Source organism: Phaenicophaeus curvirostris, chromosome 2, assembly GCF_032191515.1.
Source record: "Phaenicophaeus curvirostris isolate KB17595 chromosome 2, BPBGC_Pcur_1.0, whole genome shotgun sequence".
In the NCBI taxonomy this organism is placed as follows: domain Eukaryota; kingdom Metazoa; phylum Chordata; class Aves; order Cuculiformes; family Cuculidae; genus Phaenicophaeus; species Phaenicophaeus curvirostris.
In genome coordinates, this window is record NC_091393.1 from 94570202 (window position 1) to 94586882 (window position 16681).

Sequence of the window (16681 nt, forward strand, 5' to 3'; positions counted from 1 at the left end):
TGCTATTAGTGAGATGAAACTTAATTCTATTTTGGTTTAAATCAAAATATTCCACTTTTTGTGATAGTAACTACTTCTTGTATCATTACGAACTTCAAAACAATCAAAACTCTTGCCACTTTGGAGCCAGCTCTGCCTGACCTTGCCCTAGAGGTGGGGAAAGGCTGCAAGGAAAGGTGATGAGAAGCAGGCACAGATCACACCGCACACAAGGCGTTATCATCTCCAAAGGATGGACAGTGCCCGGGAAAACACCGTCTTAAAGAAAACACGACTTCCAAAAAGAAAAAAATAAAAGCAATTACTCAGACGAAACTCAGTCCTACTTCAGCTTAAAGAAAAAAATATCCCACAGCTCCATGTGCGGTAGGGACAGCCCTGCCCACCCCCCCCCCCCCTTACGTTCCCCCTCCCCCCCCGCCCCGTCCCGCGCAGGGCACGCGCCCCCGCACCCACCGAGCGCTGCGGGGGGGAGGGGGGCCGCGCTCCCCGCGCCCCCGTCACCTAGCAACCGCCGACGCCTCGCCACGCGCGCAGGCGCGGCAGCCACGCGCTTCCTCCTCCGCGTCTCCGCGTTCCGCCCCCCCCCCTCCCCGCCCCCTTCCTCCCTTCCCGGAGCCGGCACCTCCTCCCGCGCGCATGCGCAAGCGCCCGCGCTCGCTCCGCGGCGCCGCGCCCTGCGCGTGCGCGGAACGAAACGCCCGCGCTGCCCGCATCCCCCGAGGGCGCGTGCGCGAAGGAGGCGGGGGAGGGGAGATGGCGCCCGTCGCCCCCTAGCGGCTCTCGGGGTCGCCGCTCTGCGGTCTCAATGAATGGGGCCGCCGCTGCGCCAATAGCGTCCGGGGGCGAGGCTCCGGTGCCCCGAGGCACGCTGGGAGTTGTAGTTCTCACCTAGCCCAGGGCGGCGGGGGCGGCGGGGACCGAGACTACAGTTCCCAGGCGCCCGCGCAGCCCCGGCGCCCCTCCCCCCTCCCGTCGGCACCCCGCTCCGCGCCGCCGCCGCGCCACTCGCGCCGTAGAGGTGACCCCGAGGCTGAGGCCCCCGCCGCTCCGCGCCGCCATGGTCGGTACCGCGCCCCCTGAAGCGGTGGGACGGGGTTTGGGTGGGGGGTTCCCGCCTCGCTGCGCCGAGGCGGGGGGTGAGGTGAAGGTGCGCTGAGAGGGAAGGGGCCCCGGCCGCCTCAGCGCCCCGCGCCGCGCCGGGGTGACCCCGCGGGCCCTTCGAGGCGGCGGGAGCGCCCGGCCCTGAGCCCCGCGGGGCTCGGAGGGAGGCGCCCGAGCGGTGTTGCCCTCGCTCGTTGCATCCCTGCTGCTTGTCAGGAACGCAGCTGCTTGTGTAGGCTCTCCGGGCTCTAGAGGAGCCCTGGTTCTTTACACCGGTGACCGCAGCGCTGTGCTTCTCTGTGCCAGATCTAGAGATGGGTGGGCACGCACAAAAACTTGCATAGCGACCTCGCTTTCCTTTATAATCATGAAAAATCACACCGAGCTATTAAAATATTTTGATGCTTCGCTATAGAAAAGATGCTTGCGTGCTCTGAAACATGGCTTATTATTTCAGCTGTATGCCAAAAAATACTGAAATCTGTAAAACTCACCTATCCTAATTCTCCACTCTTATTTCCACTCAAAACACAGATTCTCAAAAGTGACCTTAAGGTGCAAGTTTTAATCTGTACGTGCATTTTTGAAACATGTAACTGCCACGAATTTACTGGTCTCCAGGAGAACTGCTAATTGAAGCTTAATTTAATGCCCAGACTTTTTAGAATGTCACCGGTTTTTTATCTAACTGTTCTAATTATGTATTTGGTGTTGGGCAAAGGGTTTATGTTTCTTAAACAAAATGTGTGTTTATTGATGCAACTGCTGAGCTGAAAGAAATGGAAAAAGTTTTTAAGGGCACCTGCCTCAAGGTCATTTCTTTAGGAAAGAATTCCTTTGGAATTCAGCCTGTGAACCATAGTACTGCTGAGGTCACAAAAGTGCACGACTATCTTGGTGATACTTTCTACCATGTTTTTGAATACATTTACTGTCATTGTGTCTCTGCTTTAAAGAGGGGAGAGCAAAAGGAAAGTGTGTTAGGCAAACCGTAGACTTTTGAAGAGATAAAATCAAATGCTTAGATCATTCTTGTCAAGCTAAATAAGATGCCTTAGTTGGCTTTTAATATTCAGGAATGATGTTAAGCTGGTATTTTGTAGACAGTTAAGCTTGTTTATTGAGGTCTTTTTTATAATGGTAATTAGTTGATAGATGGCAAAGTCCATCAGTTATGTAGAAAGGACAGAGATTTTCTTATTGCTACGTTTGCTAGCTTGTGGATTATTTAATATTAGTCTTTTACTTACCTTTGTAACCTGAATCAGTTTTGCAATGTAGTGCTACTTTCTTGTGTGGTGCTAATATCAGCAGTAATCAGAGAGGTAATCTAGGCACAAAGGTAGTTTTGGCAGCTCTTTGTGTGGTATTGAAAGCTTTACTTTTATTTGTGGAATCTTAGGAGAGGGAGAAACCCTACATATCTGCTGAATTAATTAGTTGGAGAAGGGTGTCTGAGGATGCAATGTTCAGAGTTTTTTTTTTCCTTTTTATCATAACCTTTACTATGCTTTCATTTTCCTAAAACTTTTTGACTATATATTGGCTGTATGTGAAGTTGGGAAGGCTTTGAAACTAAATAGTTCAGTTAGATGTTTTATTTGTCTTGTCTAGTTCTTGTATACCTGGGAGTGCATAAAGGTCACCTCTGAGTTACCATAGCGTGAAAATATTCTTAACTCAAGCCCAGTGCTTGAGCTAAATCATGGATTAAAATGCCTGAGCGTAAACGCGTGGAGCCTACAACTTCCTTTGGGAAGCGATTTCAATCTTCCAGTCTGGAAGTCCACCCAAAGCCAATTTCTCTAAACATCCAACCTCCAAAAGTAGTCTCAGCTGCTCAATGATACTGATTTTTATATGCGATGTTAGTTTTCCAGGGAGCGTTACCTAGATTTTTTTAAGAAGCACAACATAATCTGACTTGTTAATCTAGCTTCTAGAATCAAAAGAGAGCATGACATTTTCTTTGATGCTAATTGCTTACAGTTGATGCCAGAGGAAAAGGGTTTGGGGAAAGCTTGTGTATGAATCCAATGTACTGAAGGTGTGGAGAGGAAAAACCAAGCAAGTAGTACTCCTCACTTTGTTTTAATTTATGTTTTTTCCTCCCTCCTCCAACCCTAAATGAGGGGAGAACAGGAAGGATGGTAGTAAGCAAGCATAACTATTTTGAGAGGGCAGAGCTGAGTCATAATTGTAGGGTTTGTTTTTAACAAGGCTAAATGTTAAGTCTGCCTCACTAAAACATAAAATAGTCCTACCTCTCACCTTTTTATCTTCCACCACTCCCCTCTTATGTTATTGTGCTAAACATTCACTGTAATGCTAGCAGATAGATTGACATTTTTCTATGTTTAAATCAGATTAGCATATAAAGTGCATATAGTGGAAAAAATTTCTTGTTGACTTTCTCCCTTCTGTGACACTACCTTAGATTTGGTCATAAGTGGCAAAGGAGAAAGAGCTTAACTTCTGGAAATCTTTGCTCCATTTACTGGGAATTCAGAAATCAATTCACAATTGGTTTCAGATAGCATTTCATTCAAAGAAAATGTATTCTGTTATCTGAGAGAGTTCTGGAGTAGCATGCTTAGCACGGGATCATGTTTTATATGCTGCTGATATGGGATTTTGCCAGGCCAAGGTTTTGCAGCGCAGTTATTTTCCAGTACTTATTTTCCTAATTAATACGATTAGCTGCCTTGAAAGGGTGTTAATTGCTCCATTTGCCTTAATAAAATTCAGATTCTTCTTCAAAACATGCTGAGAGGGTGGCTTTAGAATCTGATACGCATCTTAATCTGTGCTGCCTGTAATCATACAGACATTATGGTACAATTGGAGGGTTTAACCACCCTACTTGAGTGCAGCGTACCAAACTAGCTTTGAGTTTTAAACCAGCAAGAATTGATTTTCTGCTATGACAAGGTTTGAGGGATGAGACTCGGTGTAGGAATCTTGCAAAAGAAAAATAATGCAGTTCAACACCATAACCAGTAGCAATTTAACCAAATATTTAAAGAATCATTCCCAAAATGAAGGCAGAATGATGTTGAGGTATGAATCTGCATGTTCAGTAGTTTAACTTCATTGCTTAGGCTCTCATTTTATCTAGTATGTGGTAAATTTGGGTAGGTGGCCTCATTTTTATAGTTATCTAATGCTAGCTTGATGCAGCTGTGCTTGGCTGCTCACTTCTGCAGAGATAATACACTGAAATCCCCAAATGGTTTTTCTATAAATATGGATGATAGGAATGTTGGTTGGAAAGGATCTCTAGAGGTCATCCAGTCTGACTTCTTTCTTGCTCTGACTCTGAAGGTTGTTTAGTCCAGCCTTATAGCATGGCTTTTGCTGCTACTAAATTGGGTCGTACATGTTTTTCATCTGGGTCAAAAAAAATCAAGAATTTTTCTCTTAATTTGTAGCTGTTGCCCCATGTGCTGCCATCTGCCACTGCTGAGAGGTGTTTGGCAGCATTATTTTTGTAACCTTTCTCAAAGTAGTGGGTAGGCTGCTGTTAGATCATCCCTTGTCCTCTACCTTTCCAGACTACACCCCGCTCTCTCAGCCTCATCTTATAGATCATGAACCCTTAGCCCAAACCAGCTGAGTAATGCTTGCCTGGGCCCTCTTTAGTTTTTCAACATCCCTCTAAAACTCAGGGTCCCCAAACTGGACTCAGTATTTCAGTTGTAATCACCAACGCTAAGCGAAATGCGTGCCTTTGCTCTGTGAGCTACGCTTCTCTACGCTGACATGGCCCAGTATGCGATTAAATCACTTCAGACATAATTGAATGTGGAAGATGTTTTGTCCATGATTCAAATGATCATCTTTTAATTATTTGAAAAAGTGGGCTTGAAATTCTGGCAAGCTGGTTGGTGTGTGCTTGTTCCTGTCCTAGCATAGTCTGCCCCAGCCCTATTGCATCTAGGGAAAAAAGGAGATACAAAAAACAGGCTTACAAAATATTGGGTTATGAATGTCCTTTGGCATGTTTTCCCTTTTCAATATTAAATAACCTCTGGTGCTCTCTGAGGCCTGGTTCTGCTTAACAAAATGGACTTTTGCTATAAGGTAAGCCATTTTTTTCTTATTTGCAATATAGAAATGTGTTGTCAGTCTTCTCCCAGTCTTTTGGAGTTTTGGGTCAGTTTGACAGTGTACACTTGTATTATGGATATTAGAGTCTGTATTTGTCTGTAATATAGCTTTTTTTTTTCCTGTGTATTTGGTTAATTGCTGTATAACAGTTCAGTGAGGCAGTAGTTCTAAGTCTTCTGTGTTCCTTTGTTTCTGGCATTCAGTAGGTCTTCAGATGCAAGTAAGTGTTCAAAATGCTTAGTGGAAACAGCCCTCAAAATTGAAAGAATCTGAAAGCTGGTGAAGTGTGGCAGCTTTTAAAACTTGTGTCTGTTTGATGTGCTAGTGGGGTAGATGATATAACAGCTCAAGCTGAAAAGATAGCATTATTAAAAGGATAAACTGTTATTCCTGGCATTTTGGAAACTTTTTCAGGAACAGTTCTTGGGAATGTTTTTGAATGTGGTTGTTTCTGGAAAAGCAAGTAGAGAAATTGCTGGTGGTTGTAGGAGGACAGAAGTGTCACCCCAGGAGCTGACACTGATCCACATACAGGCATATGCTTTCATCCAGGTTAAATAATCATAACCTTATTCCTGTAATAACTTAATTTTCCCTGCTCTCAAATGGTGTGAGCCTGTGCTGTGTAGCTGTGGGTAAGTTTCTATAACTTTCTTGCAGGGTGAACCAGTTAGAGTCCTGGTGACTGGAGCTGCTGGGCAGATTGCTTACTCGCTGCTTTACAGCATTGCCAAGGGAGATGTCTTTGGCAAAGATCAGGTAACTCTTAAACTGAATTTTCACTTGTTTGCTGTGCAGTAATGAATAAGCTAGTGTCAGAACTACAGTCTGAGACTTATTTTCTTGTAGATACTCAGAATGTTTTACCAATATGCAAATAATTCTTTAAGTAATGAAAATGTAATCCTGCCCTATTATGCAAGCTTTCATTTGGTCATGCTGAAGTTTTTCAGTTTTCTGTATATGGATTTTAAGTCTTGCACAAGATAGGAGTTTCTAGGAGGTAATAAGGCAATTAATTTTCAAAACAGATTACATGCAACTTGCACTAAACCATTTCTTTCTTTGCAGCCTCTTATTCTTGTGCTGCTGGATATCACCCCCATGATGTCTGTATTGGAAGGTGTAGTGATGGAGCTGCAGGACTGTGCTCTACCGCTGCTGAGAGGTGGCCAAAAGAAATATTTCTTATCCCTACAAGATGTTCTAATACAACTGTCGTGTTTATGAGTTCCTGTAGCTGGTAGGAAGTAAAGCAGAAGAAAATATTAGATGATCCTTTCTTTGGTTAATGTTTTGTGGAAGATAATTTAACTTAGGTTGTAAGGAAGAATGTAATCAAATGAGTTTTGAGTAAAGAATTGACTATGCAGATACCTGTATTTAGGTTTATATCATCTAATTCTGGGTTTTCAGCATCTGCAACACGTTGTCAGATGATTGTGCATTTATGCATTGTATTCTGCCCTTGTGGTAAAGTAGTAATGAATCTTTAGATATGCTTCTGTGCCTTTACTAAGTAAAAAAAAACCTAGTCTTCAGAAATATCTTATGCATAAAGATGCACTTTGAAAATTACTCAGCAAGTTCTGATAAATAAACAAGCAGAATAAATGGAGCCAGTCAGTGTTACTGTAAAATGTGATGTGTACTTAAAAAATGTGCAGCTACCAGCTTTTGTACAAATCAAACATTCTTCAGTTTGAATTGTTAAAAAGAGAGGAAAACATTTTTGTTAATACTTGCCTCTAAGGATTTTTTTTTTGTAACAGTGAAGAACAGCATATATACATGCATGCATATATATACATGGGTATATGTGTACATAGGTGTATATATACACATAGATATGTGTTTGGAAAGAGACACATGAAAAGTATATTTTGACATAAATCTCTCCGGTGTTTTCAGAATTTACATCTAAAGCTTTTGTTAAATATTTGTATATAAATACTTCCTAGTAAACAGTTTCTAATCTGTAGAGTTGGAGCCAACTGACTAGAAGGGGAAGGTGCTGGTGTTGGATTAGATTATATGCTGTTTATGAAATAAAGCATATTCCTGTTAACACTTTGCCATAACTGTTTATCTTACTCAGATTTTTTTTTTCCCCCGTTTCCTTTTTTTAGAGGTCATTCCAACAGACAAGGAGGAAGTTGCATTCAAAGACCTTGACATAGCAATTCTGGTTGGCTCCATGCCAAGGAGAGAGGGCATGGAGAGAAAGGATTTACTCAAAGCAAATGTGACAATTTTCAAGTCTCAGGGTGCAGCTTTGGACAAGTATGCGAAAAAGACTGTCAAGGTGAATATAGAAACTGAATTTAAAAAGATAACTCTGAGTTATGTAGAGATCTAAAAACATTTTAGAGTGATATTGCATAAGCAGGAGCCTATTCAGTGCAGGCATTCCTTTCCTGCTGGTTACCAGCAATTCTTAAAAAAAAAAAAAAAAACATATGAAGATAAAAAGCAGTCTTCTTTTTATCTCTCTTCTCTGGAAGAACTAAGTTATCTACATGCAGCTGCCTACTTCTTATCCATCTGTGGCTTTAACATAATAACCCTTAAGTTTGGTATCAATATAGACTTACAATTGCACAAAAAATCTGCTTTATTTAGATTGTTTGGATCATGGTCTTTGGAGCACTGGGAGCTTTTAATTGTTCTCTCTCAGATTCCTTCAGCACAGTTAATGGGATCATGTGGCTGCTCTCCTACTGCTCTTAATCTCAGGCCCAGACTCCAACTGTGCTTTGTAACTGACTTTTTAATGTCTACTTCCTCTGCTGATGAACTTCCTACTGCTTCTAAAGACTTGTTTGCTTCTTGATACAGTTGGAATAAAAACTATCAATAACTATTGCAGAGTAATGGAAAATTTACTGAATTTGCTTTCAAAAGAGGAAATACAAAGGGAGGTTTGTAGATCAGCTTGTGTGATTGAGAGTATATGGAGCTTGACGTTAATCATTTGAGGCATATTAGTAGATTAAGGATGAATAAAAATTAGTTTTCCATAGTAATAAATTGATCTAAATTCAGGCAATGTTTTACTTCTAGCTGCCTATGAACACTGAGATAAGCAACTGTTCTGGTTTTCTTAATTATAAAGCAATTATATAAAGCAGCAGCAACCAGTCCAGGAACCATTTAAAAGGTGATAGTGGGCTGGCTGGTGTGTTTGTATCGTGCTTTCTCTGTATCTAGTGGCATGGGGTTTGAAGCCAGGCTGTGGGTCAGTGTACAGATCTCCCTAGAAGTTCTCTCTTTCACATTTGAATGTCAAATTATAAAGAAGATACCTAGTTAGAAAATATTTTTCTCTGTGCAGTTATAAAAGACTTGATGACTACAAGCAACACACATTCATAAGAAAACTTAACTTTTTAGTAGTTTCTTTTAAGGCAAAACCATGTATTTCACTTGGACATCTGTTTTGCAGAAATAACTTCTTCATCTTTCTGCATTTCCTTTTCCTTTCTTTGTTTTTAGGTTGTGGTAGTTGGTAATCCAGCAAATACTAACTGCCTGATTGCATCAAAGTCAGCTCCTTCGATACCAAAGGAAAACTTCAGCTGCTTAACTCGTTTGGATCACAACAGGGCTAAATCTCAGGTAAGAAGGGCCTATTCAAACTAGAATGCTTTCTCTTGTCTCTGCTAAACACAGAGCAACACTTTCTAGTAAGAAGCCTGTGAATTAAGACGCTGTGAAGTTAATACTATGGACATCTCTAATTTCCAATTAGATTGCTCTGAAACTTGGTGTGACTTCTAATGATGTGAAGAATGTTATCATCTGGGGCAACCACTCCTCCACTCAATATCCAGATGTTAATCATGCGAAGGTAAATGTGAAAGGAAAGGAAATTGGAGTCTATGAAGCTATAAAAGATGACAGCTGGCTGAAGGGAGACTTTATCCTGGTAAGACCTTGGGGCTTTTTTAAATAGTTGTTCTGTGCTTTTGCTTTCTCCTTGCCTCATATTTATGTAGTTTACAACTTCATGACTGGCTGTGTGAAGCAGCTCTTCCTGTCTCACTAGGATAAGTCATGTTTGGATACTTTGTCTCTATCAGTAACTGGCTCTTGAAAAATTTAAGGCTGTATTGGTTTAGTCTTGGCTGGCAAAATTAAGAGGCATGTGGAGCTTAGCCAGTAAGAAAGAATCACACAGCCGCTTGCTCACTCTTTCCCCTCCCAGAAGGAGCAGAAAGGAGAATTGGAAAAAAAAAAAGGTAACACTTGTAAACTGGGATTAAAAAATAACAGAGTGGTAGAGGAGGAGAAAACATAACAATAATAATAACAAAGAATATACAAAACAGTTAATACACAATACAAAATGCTCACCACCACCTGGGAAATGATGACTTCATACAGTACAAATTATTGGCTATTCTCACCCAAAATCAAATGACCTTGAGGTACAAATCAGAATTCCCCATCCTTTTGTATCAACCACCAAGTGCACCCAGGACCTTGAGCAAAAGCAATCTCGTGGATGGGTTTGCCCTTGCCTGAGGTAGGATTAACCCAGACTGTTTTCCCAAACAGATTCTTTATATATATTATGGGAACTTTATCCCCCTCTACAGTAAATGAGAGTTTTGCCTGGTCAGGGGCAGCTCAATTGGTAGATCCCTTATTGTTAACTAACCAGGTGGCTTTTGCTAAATGTGTATCCCGATGTTTAAAGGACACACTACCCATCGCTCTCAGTGTAGTTTTTCACAGTTCATTGTCTTTGATTTTCACGGAGGCTGCTGCTTGATAGACAATGTGATACACCCTCTCAGTGCCATGCTCTTTGGCCCAGGTATCTACGAGGCTGTTTCAGAACAGTCTGAAATACGAATTGTCTGGTAGGGCTGCGTTTCCACCTCTGAGGCAGTTGATTCCAGATGTACTGGTACACCCCTCCACGTGCAAGCAAACTGTGGCCTGCACTCTGATGCCAAAGGAATAAAGAAAAGTGCTCCTCTTGTATCCTGGGCATGATTTCATGGTATCAAATATCCCTTTGGCCACTTTGAGTCAGGTGCTCCAGCTGTGTCCCTTCCCAGCTTCTTGTGAGAATTAACCCTTTCCCAACTGGAACCAGGGCCAAGGCATTAAGGAACTTAAGTAAATACTACTAGAAAGAGGCATTTGGAGTGCTGAAATGATTCAACAAAAATTTTCGTCATAGCGTAGGTACAATTCAGCTGGCACACGAGCAGGTCACTATGGTGGCTTTTTTGAGCAGCTTTGTACATGAAGTAGGATGATCTGTTTTCTGCTCCCCACCCACCCCAAAAAGCCCAGCAGCCCTCCCCCTGCACATGCAGGTACATCCATGCACACGCACACACTTACCAAATCTGAATTTGTAGCCTCAACAGCAGCATTTCTGAAATGTAATCTGAAAAATTTAGAAAATGTGTGCGAATGTTTTAATAAATGGTAGTAATAAACAAGTAATGTAGGATAGGAAAATAAAATAATGGTAATAATTGATCAAGAGCACAGGCTGTCTACATGCAATATCAAGTGAAGCAGGAATACTGAAACCTGTGATGAATGTGCCTCCATGTAGCTGTACTTTGCTCGGTAATTGGTAATGCAACATTACTGGCATACTGACAGCCGAGGCACCTTTAGTTTGGGACCAAGGATGTGTTTTGTCATAGAACTGTGCTCTGTCATGTATTAGTTTTGGATATGACTTATTCCAGTTCTTGGTTGTTGCTACAGAATAAATAAACGTATGCTGGCAACTGCAGTTCATGAGCCAGAGTGTAAGCAGAAATTTGCCCTTGTCCTTGATCCTGCAATATCTAATGTGATTGAGGCAGGAGACTGGTTTGGCCTTCTCGGTACACTGTAATGCTGGTCTATGCTGGAATGCTTTGACTAAAATAAGATGATTTAATAATTCCTGCTTTCTATACTGGTTGGCATATAGCCTTACCAAAACTTATTTAAAGAAAAAAAAATACAAGGTTTAAGAAGCTATTAAAATTCCAAGATGTGCAGTTCATAAGTATAAAAGTTCTAAATATAAACTTGAGTATAGGGAGGTAGGTTCAACAATCTTCAGGAATTAAATTAATTTTATGCATTAAATATTTTTGGATTTGGACCATCAAGTAGTTCACATTGATATTCAGGAAAAAAACCAAACCTTAATTCCCAGTCTGTTACTGTTGATGTATGTGAAATCTCTTGGTGGTAAAACTTGAAAGATCTGATTGGTATGAAAGAAGCTTGTGGGCTGCTAGCTGTAAAGCAGGTACTAAGAAATGAGCCAACCTCTGAAATATTCCATTATGTTCTTGTCTTGGCAAGACTCTTTGAGATTGTGTTTCTGGATAGCATGCCATGTTCATTTATTGATAGAACTGTTATCTTGAGTGATGAAATTAAATAATGTTTGTAAGGCAGTCTTCCCTCGTGGCATTTACTAACAGCATTTAGACCAAGCCAAGATTTTGCTGTGTTACAATTTAGGGTTTTCTCTTAATTGCAGACCGTTCAGCAACGTGGAGCAGCAGTTATTAAGGCTAGGAAGCTGTCCAGTGCTATGTCAGCTGCTAAAGCTATCTGTGATCATGTGAGGGACATCTGGTTTGGCACTCCACCGGTAAGATGTTGCTCTTCAGTAAGTTCTTGTTTGCCTGATGCTTTGATTACATGCTGGAGTCTTTGACCTCAAATGTGTATGTGTTGAGGGGGAAGAATCTGATTCTCGAATGAAGTGTTTCATGGGATATGTAGTATATTGGAAATTAAGATTTGTATTTATCTCTTCCTTTTCTGTTTTCAGGGGGAATTTGTTTCCATGGGAGTAATTTCTGATGGCAATTCTTACGGTGTTCCTGAAGACTTGCTGTATTCATTCCCTGTTGTGATCAAGGTAACTAGACTGTGTTTAAGTCTAAGTTCTTATACAAGACCTAGCTGAACTGTCGTATGAGCTAGTTAACAGTTATGCTTTTAGTGTGGGTCTGCAGTTGCTGAGATTTGGGGATTTTATCAGTCTTTCGCAGCCAGGACCGGGGAGGTTGTGGTTATGTCATCTCTGGAGCTGTTCAGGCCAGATTGGATGGGGCCTTTGGCAGCTTGATCTAGTGGGAGGTGTCCCTGCCCATCGCAGGGGGGTTGGAATTAGGTGATCTTTAAGGTCCCTTCCAACCCCAACTATTCTATGATTTTGTGATTCCATTTTATAGTAGTTGTCAGATAAGTATTGATAGACAAGTAGCGTTTTACATGACTAGGTAGTGCTGGTTGTATTCTGTATCTAAAAATATTAACTTCTGCCTGATGTGTTATTTTAAGGCCATAAACTTTCGTTATACTGCAATGTTTCCTTCATGCAGACTGTATGAAGCTTGTTCTCACATAGAAGGGCTTTTCATTTGTTTTCAAACAGGACAAGACCTGGAAGTTTGTTGAGGGTCTTCCTATTAATGATTTTTCTCGTGAGAAGATGGATCTGACTGCTAAGGAGTTAACTGAAGAGAAGGAGACTGCTGTGGAATTCCTCTCCAGTGCATGACTAGAGGATGAGGAAATACAAAATCATTTTAGAGTGGAAGAATCTAAAAGCCGTCTCTAAGTCTGCTACCAAACACTGTCACTGTATTTAAGTCAACTGTCTGTGGCAATTATGTATTTTAAAGTTCATATGCTTACTGGTACTGTTGTGCCTATTGAGTTATTAGCAAAGGGATTATTAAAGAAGTAAAACTAGTTTGTTGATCAAACTTTGTTCAATACTAGTTGCTTTCTGTGTATGATACAGAATGATTGTTTGCCTCTGCCTTGGCTACTAACGCACAATCTCAGTTTTATTAGAATCTGGCACTGTCAGAACATGTCCTGGTCCATGATCACTTCAGCATCCTACGGCTCAACTGAAAATGAAATTAGTGCCAATAGTTCTCCTTGAACCAGTAGTTTGGTGACTCAAGTCTATTACTGGACAGACTCCAAGTATATATTATTCACTCTGGTTATGCTTAGTGTTTGTCAATACAAATATTAAAAGATGCTTGATCACATAATGCTAAAGAGTAGTCTGTTGCTCTTTATTTGTATGCTTTAGTTATGTAAGTAGCAGGATTTGATAGTAACAAAAAAACCCCAACCCTGGAGGCCTATTTAAGCTACTTAAAACTAGTTTCCCTCAGTACCTAGCTACTTCCATGTCTTTCCTATGCAAAATTGCTTTACATCAACATCAGACATGAAAGCCTAAAGGCAGATTTGAACTCCAGCACTACAATATCAAAGCAGGATTCGTACTGTAGCTCAGTACTAATTTGATTGCAGCCTCCAAAGCTTGCTTAGACTATCTCATGATGTATTCACCTTCTCAAGTTAACAGTTGAATCTATGTTTGAATCTCTCATATTATGAGTTTCTAGCAGTGTTTACATTCTCTGCAGACTTCTGTGGAGCAATTCAATAGGAAATCTCTCATCTGCTCATTGACTTCATGTTCTGCTTTCCCACTACTTACAAACTCCAAAACTAGGAAGTGGTGGATATTCTTTGTGTTCATGCTTCTGAACTGTTTTGTCCTCTGTTCTACTTTCTCCAGTTTTTATATTTCTGGGCAGTTCCCTCCTGCTGCGGTTATCTGTCGTTTACTGTGGCTTGTGTCACTTTGTGCAGTCTGCACTGGTTTTGCAGGATGCTTTGATCTTCTGGTAGGTAGCATATGAAAATATGCACATGGCAGCAAAAAGAATAGCCAACCACTTTTTCGAGGGAGCTTGCACATTGCTACTCCAAATTTGCAGTATTGAGTACTTTGCTCTTCATTGAAATTTTCCAATCCTGTGATTTTTTTTTTTTTTTTTGGAGTGTTCATGGACTGGAGGATGTGATATACTGGATGAGGCTGAGTGAGCTGCCTTCATCCTAGAGAAGGGAAGGCTCAGAGGAGATCTTGTGGGGAGGGCACAGAGAAAGCAGAGCCAGGTTCAGTGGCACATAGTGGAAGGTTAAGAGACAATGGGTAGCTGTAACACCACAAACTTATTTATCAAATCTGAAGGTGACCAAATGCAGAAGCAACTAGAGAAGTTGTGAAAGCTCCAGCCTTGGATCTGGCCCTGAGCTACCAGATATAGGTCAGCCCTGTGTTGAGCAAGTGAACAATTTCTGACCTATGTAATTGCGAGGCACCCAATATAGTCATACCATCTGTGTCTTTTAAAGAAAATACATAAGTATCAACAGTTTTGCTAGTGATGAGCATATTTTCAGTACATACTTTCTGTGCAAGAAGAAGCTTCACGTTCACTTTTTGCTCGTGGATTACTTCCCTGAGAGAATGAAAGTTAGGATGTAGAACAGCAACTCCCAAATCAGCACACACGAACATTCTTGGAGAAACAGTTTGTAGGGGAAATCAAGATTTGAATTGTCTAATCCACTTCTGGAAGGTTTCTGGATGGAGCAGCTGAGAACATCAGGGCTCCGGGCTGGGTCTGTGTGTCCACAGAAAGGTTCTCAGGGAAGAACTGGAAACTGTTCATTGTGACTGGCATGCTTTGTCACGGAGCACCTGGAAAGCGCAGATCCTAAATCCTCCTTTGGGGCTGGTGAAAGCTGTATTGGGCCAGCTGCTCAGCCAATCTCTCTGCTTTCTTGACAGCTTTCCATTTTCAGCAAGAATTCTTATGAGGAAGAGAAGAAATCAAGCTTTTCCCCAGATGAAAAAAAATTTCATTTCAAGTTTGTCTTGCACTGTCTTCCTACTGCAGCTATTCCTGCTATGTTTAACAGCAGGTGAAGCTGGAAACTCTAGCACTTGCATATGAATCTAAATTGACATTATGCTGATGCTCACCACAGACATTTGCACCCTGGGCATATCTAGAAGGCATCATGTCATATCAAATCAATAGGATTTGAAACTCACTTTGCACAAGGGAAGAGAACTTCTCTAGCAAGTGAAACAGATGCAGCATGCTGTCAAGGCACCAAATTTACAAAATAGAGGAGAGCTGTACTGGAATAATTTATTAGGATTATGTCTTCTTTGCTTCTCCTCCCTGGTTTGGGGGCCTTTTTACATTTCTAGATACAGTCTGCATTTCAAACAGCAAATCCTAAAGGACAGCTAGAGCTCAGCTGAAATGAAAGATCTTCTTTTATATTTATTTATTTGCAACTGGAAATGCTGATATTTTGTGTTCAAATACCAAGGCTTTTTAAAAAAAAACATTCCAGCAACATTATAAGTGGCAGTTTTATAGAAGAGTATGACAAATACTATTGTATCAGAACAGAAGCTGAACAGTCAGCTGCTTAAAATACTGTAAGTGCAGGTAAATAATTTTAGATAGAGATGCAGTCTTCAGCTTAGTCAGAAATAAGCCAATTGGTTTCATCTTACAGAATCTTTTATTATGCATATTAATTTATGACTAAAAATTTAATTGCACAGATGATTTCCTTTTTTTGAGTCTGCTCACCACAATTGTCAAGTGGTTTGTAGCTAAATGACAAAGGGATACACAGAGACCTCTGCCTACTTTCTATCAAAAAACAGTTATCATACACCTAGGAGTGATTAGTTGCTTAAATCCATTAAAAGTTCAACTCAAACCAACTCTGAGTGTTTGAGGTTCTGAGTGTTTGTTGACTCCTGATGAAATACACTGCATGAACAAATCTGCGGCCACTCAGGACTTCTCAGTTATGTTGACTTCCCACCATAAGGGCTCTGTTTCTCTGTAGGCGAAAGCGCTGAATTCAATGCTCCCATGGTACCCACTCCCTCTCTTTACTCTTTGTATCGCAGCTGAAGAGCAAAGCTGGGACATAACAGCTCAGCAGAGGGAAGACGTGGCTGCTGCCTTCCTGGCAGATGGCAGAGATACATATGTTGTGTGTGTTTGCACACACACACACTCACGCTCTTCTGGTCAAACCATGATGGAAAACCCCTCTGGAGTTCAAAGCAGCCACCTGGCTGTCCTTACAAGACTAGACATTTGTGGCTATCGTTAAGCTGCACAGATCAACCATGCAAGATTTTGTTGTAGGCAATTAATAACACTTCGGATGAAGATGAGCTTCCATGTGTTATCAGCGACCCTGGAGCCAGGACTTACCATCCCAGCCCAGCATTCAGGTTGCCTTCACTGGGCTGCAAACCAATGGCTGACTGGTGCATCCTTTAGCATTGGGATGTTCAGCAGCTGCAGTGCACACACACAGGGTCTAGGACAACTCTCTGCAGCTGGCTCTTCACAGCCAGCTCTCCAAGAGACACCTCTACCCAGCCAGCTGTCTGCGGGGACAACTCTACACACTGACGGGGACCGCTGCGCCCCTGTGCTCCCAGCTGTCCAGGGCTGAAAGGAAAGCTGGGGTGGTGGGATGCTGTGCCCGTAAGCCCCTCAATTTAAAAGAAAAACAATGCCCCAAAACCAAAAGAGAACAAAAAACCAACCTGGTG

The 16681-nt window shown here is 41.6% G+C and overlaps 2 protein-coding genes across 2 annotated transcripts in view; one reads left to right on the top strand and one right to left on the bottom strand.

Annotated features, from left to right (window-relative positions):
- Nucleotides 1-468, bottom strand: part of WDPCP (WD repeat containing planar cell polarity effector) — a 161167-nt gene extending 160699 nt beyond the window's left edge. Inside the window, exon 1 of the mRNA XM_069852966.1 lies at nucleotides 457-468. The gene's annotated coding sequence lies outside the window, so the exon portion shown is untranslated. The remainder of the gene's footprint in view (nucleotides 1-456) is intronic.
- Nucleotides 469-944: 476 nt separating this feature from the next.
- On the top strand, nucleotides 945-13275 carry MDH1 (malate dehydrogenase 1). Its single transcript, XM_069852967.1, has 9 exons — nucleotides 945-1063; nucleotides 5875-5973; nucleotides 6286-6382; nucleotides 7344-7519; nucleotides 8710-8832; nucleotides 8966-9142; nucleotides 11729-11842; nucleotides 12026-12115; nucleotides 12635-13275. Exons 1-9 carry the CDS (start codon nucleotides 1061-1063, stop codon nucleotides 12758-12760), a joined length of 1005 nt encoding a protein of 334 aa, XP_069709068.1. The 5' UTR covers nucleotides 945-1060; the 3' UTR covers nucleotides 12761-13275.
- Nucleotides 13276-16681: the final 3406 nt, after the last annotated feature.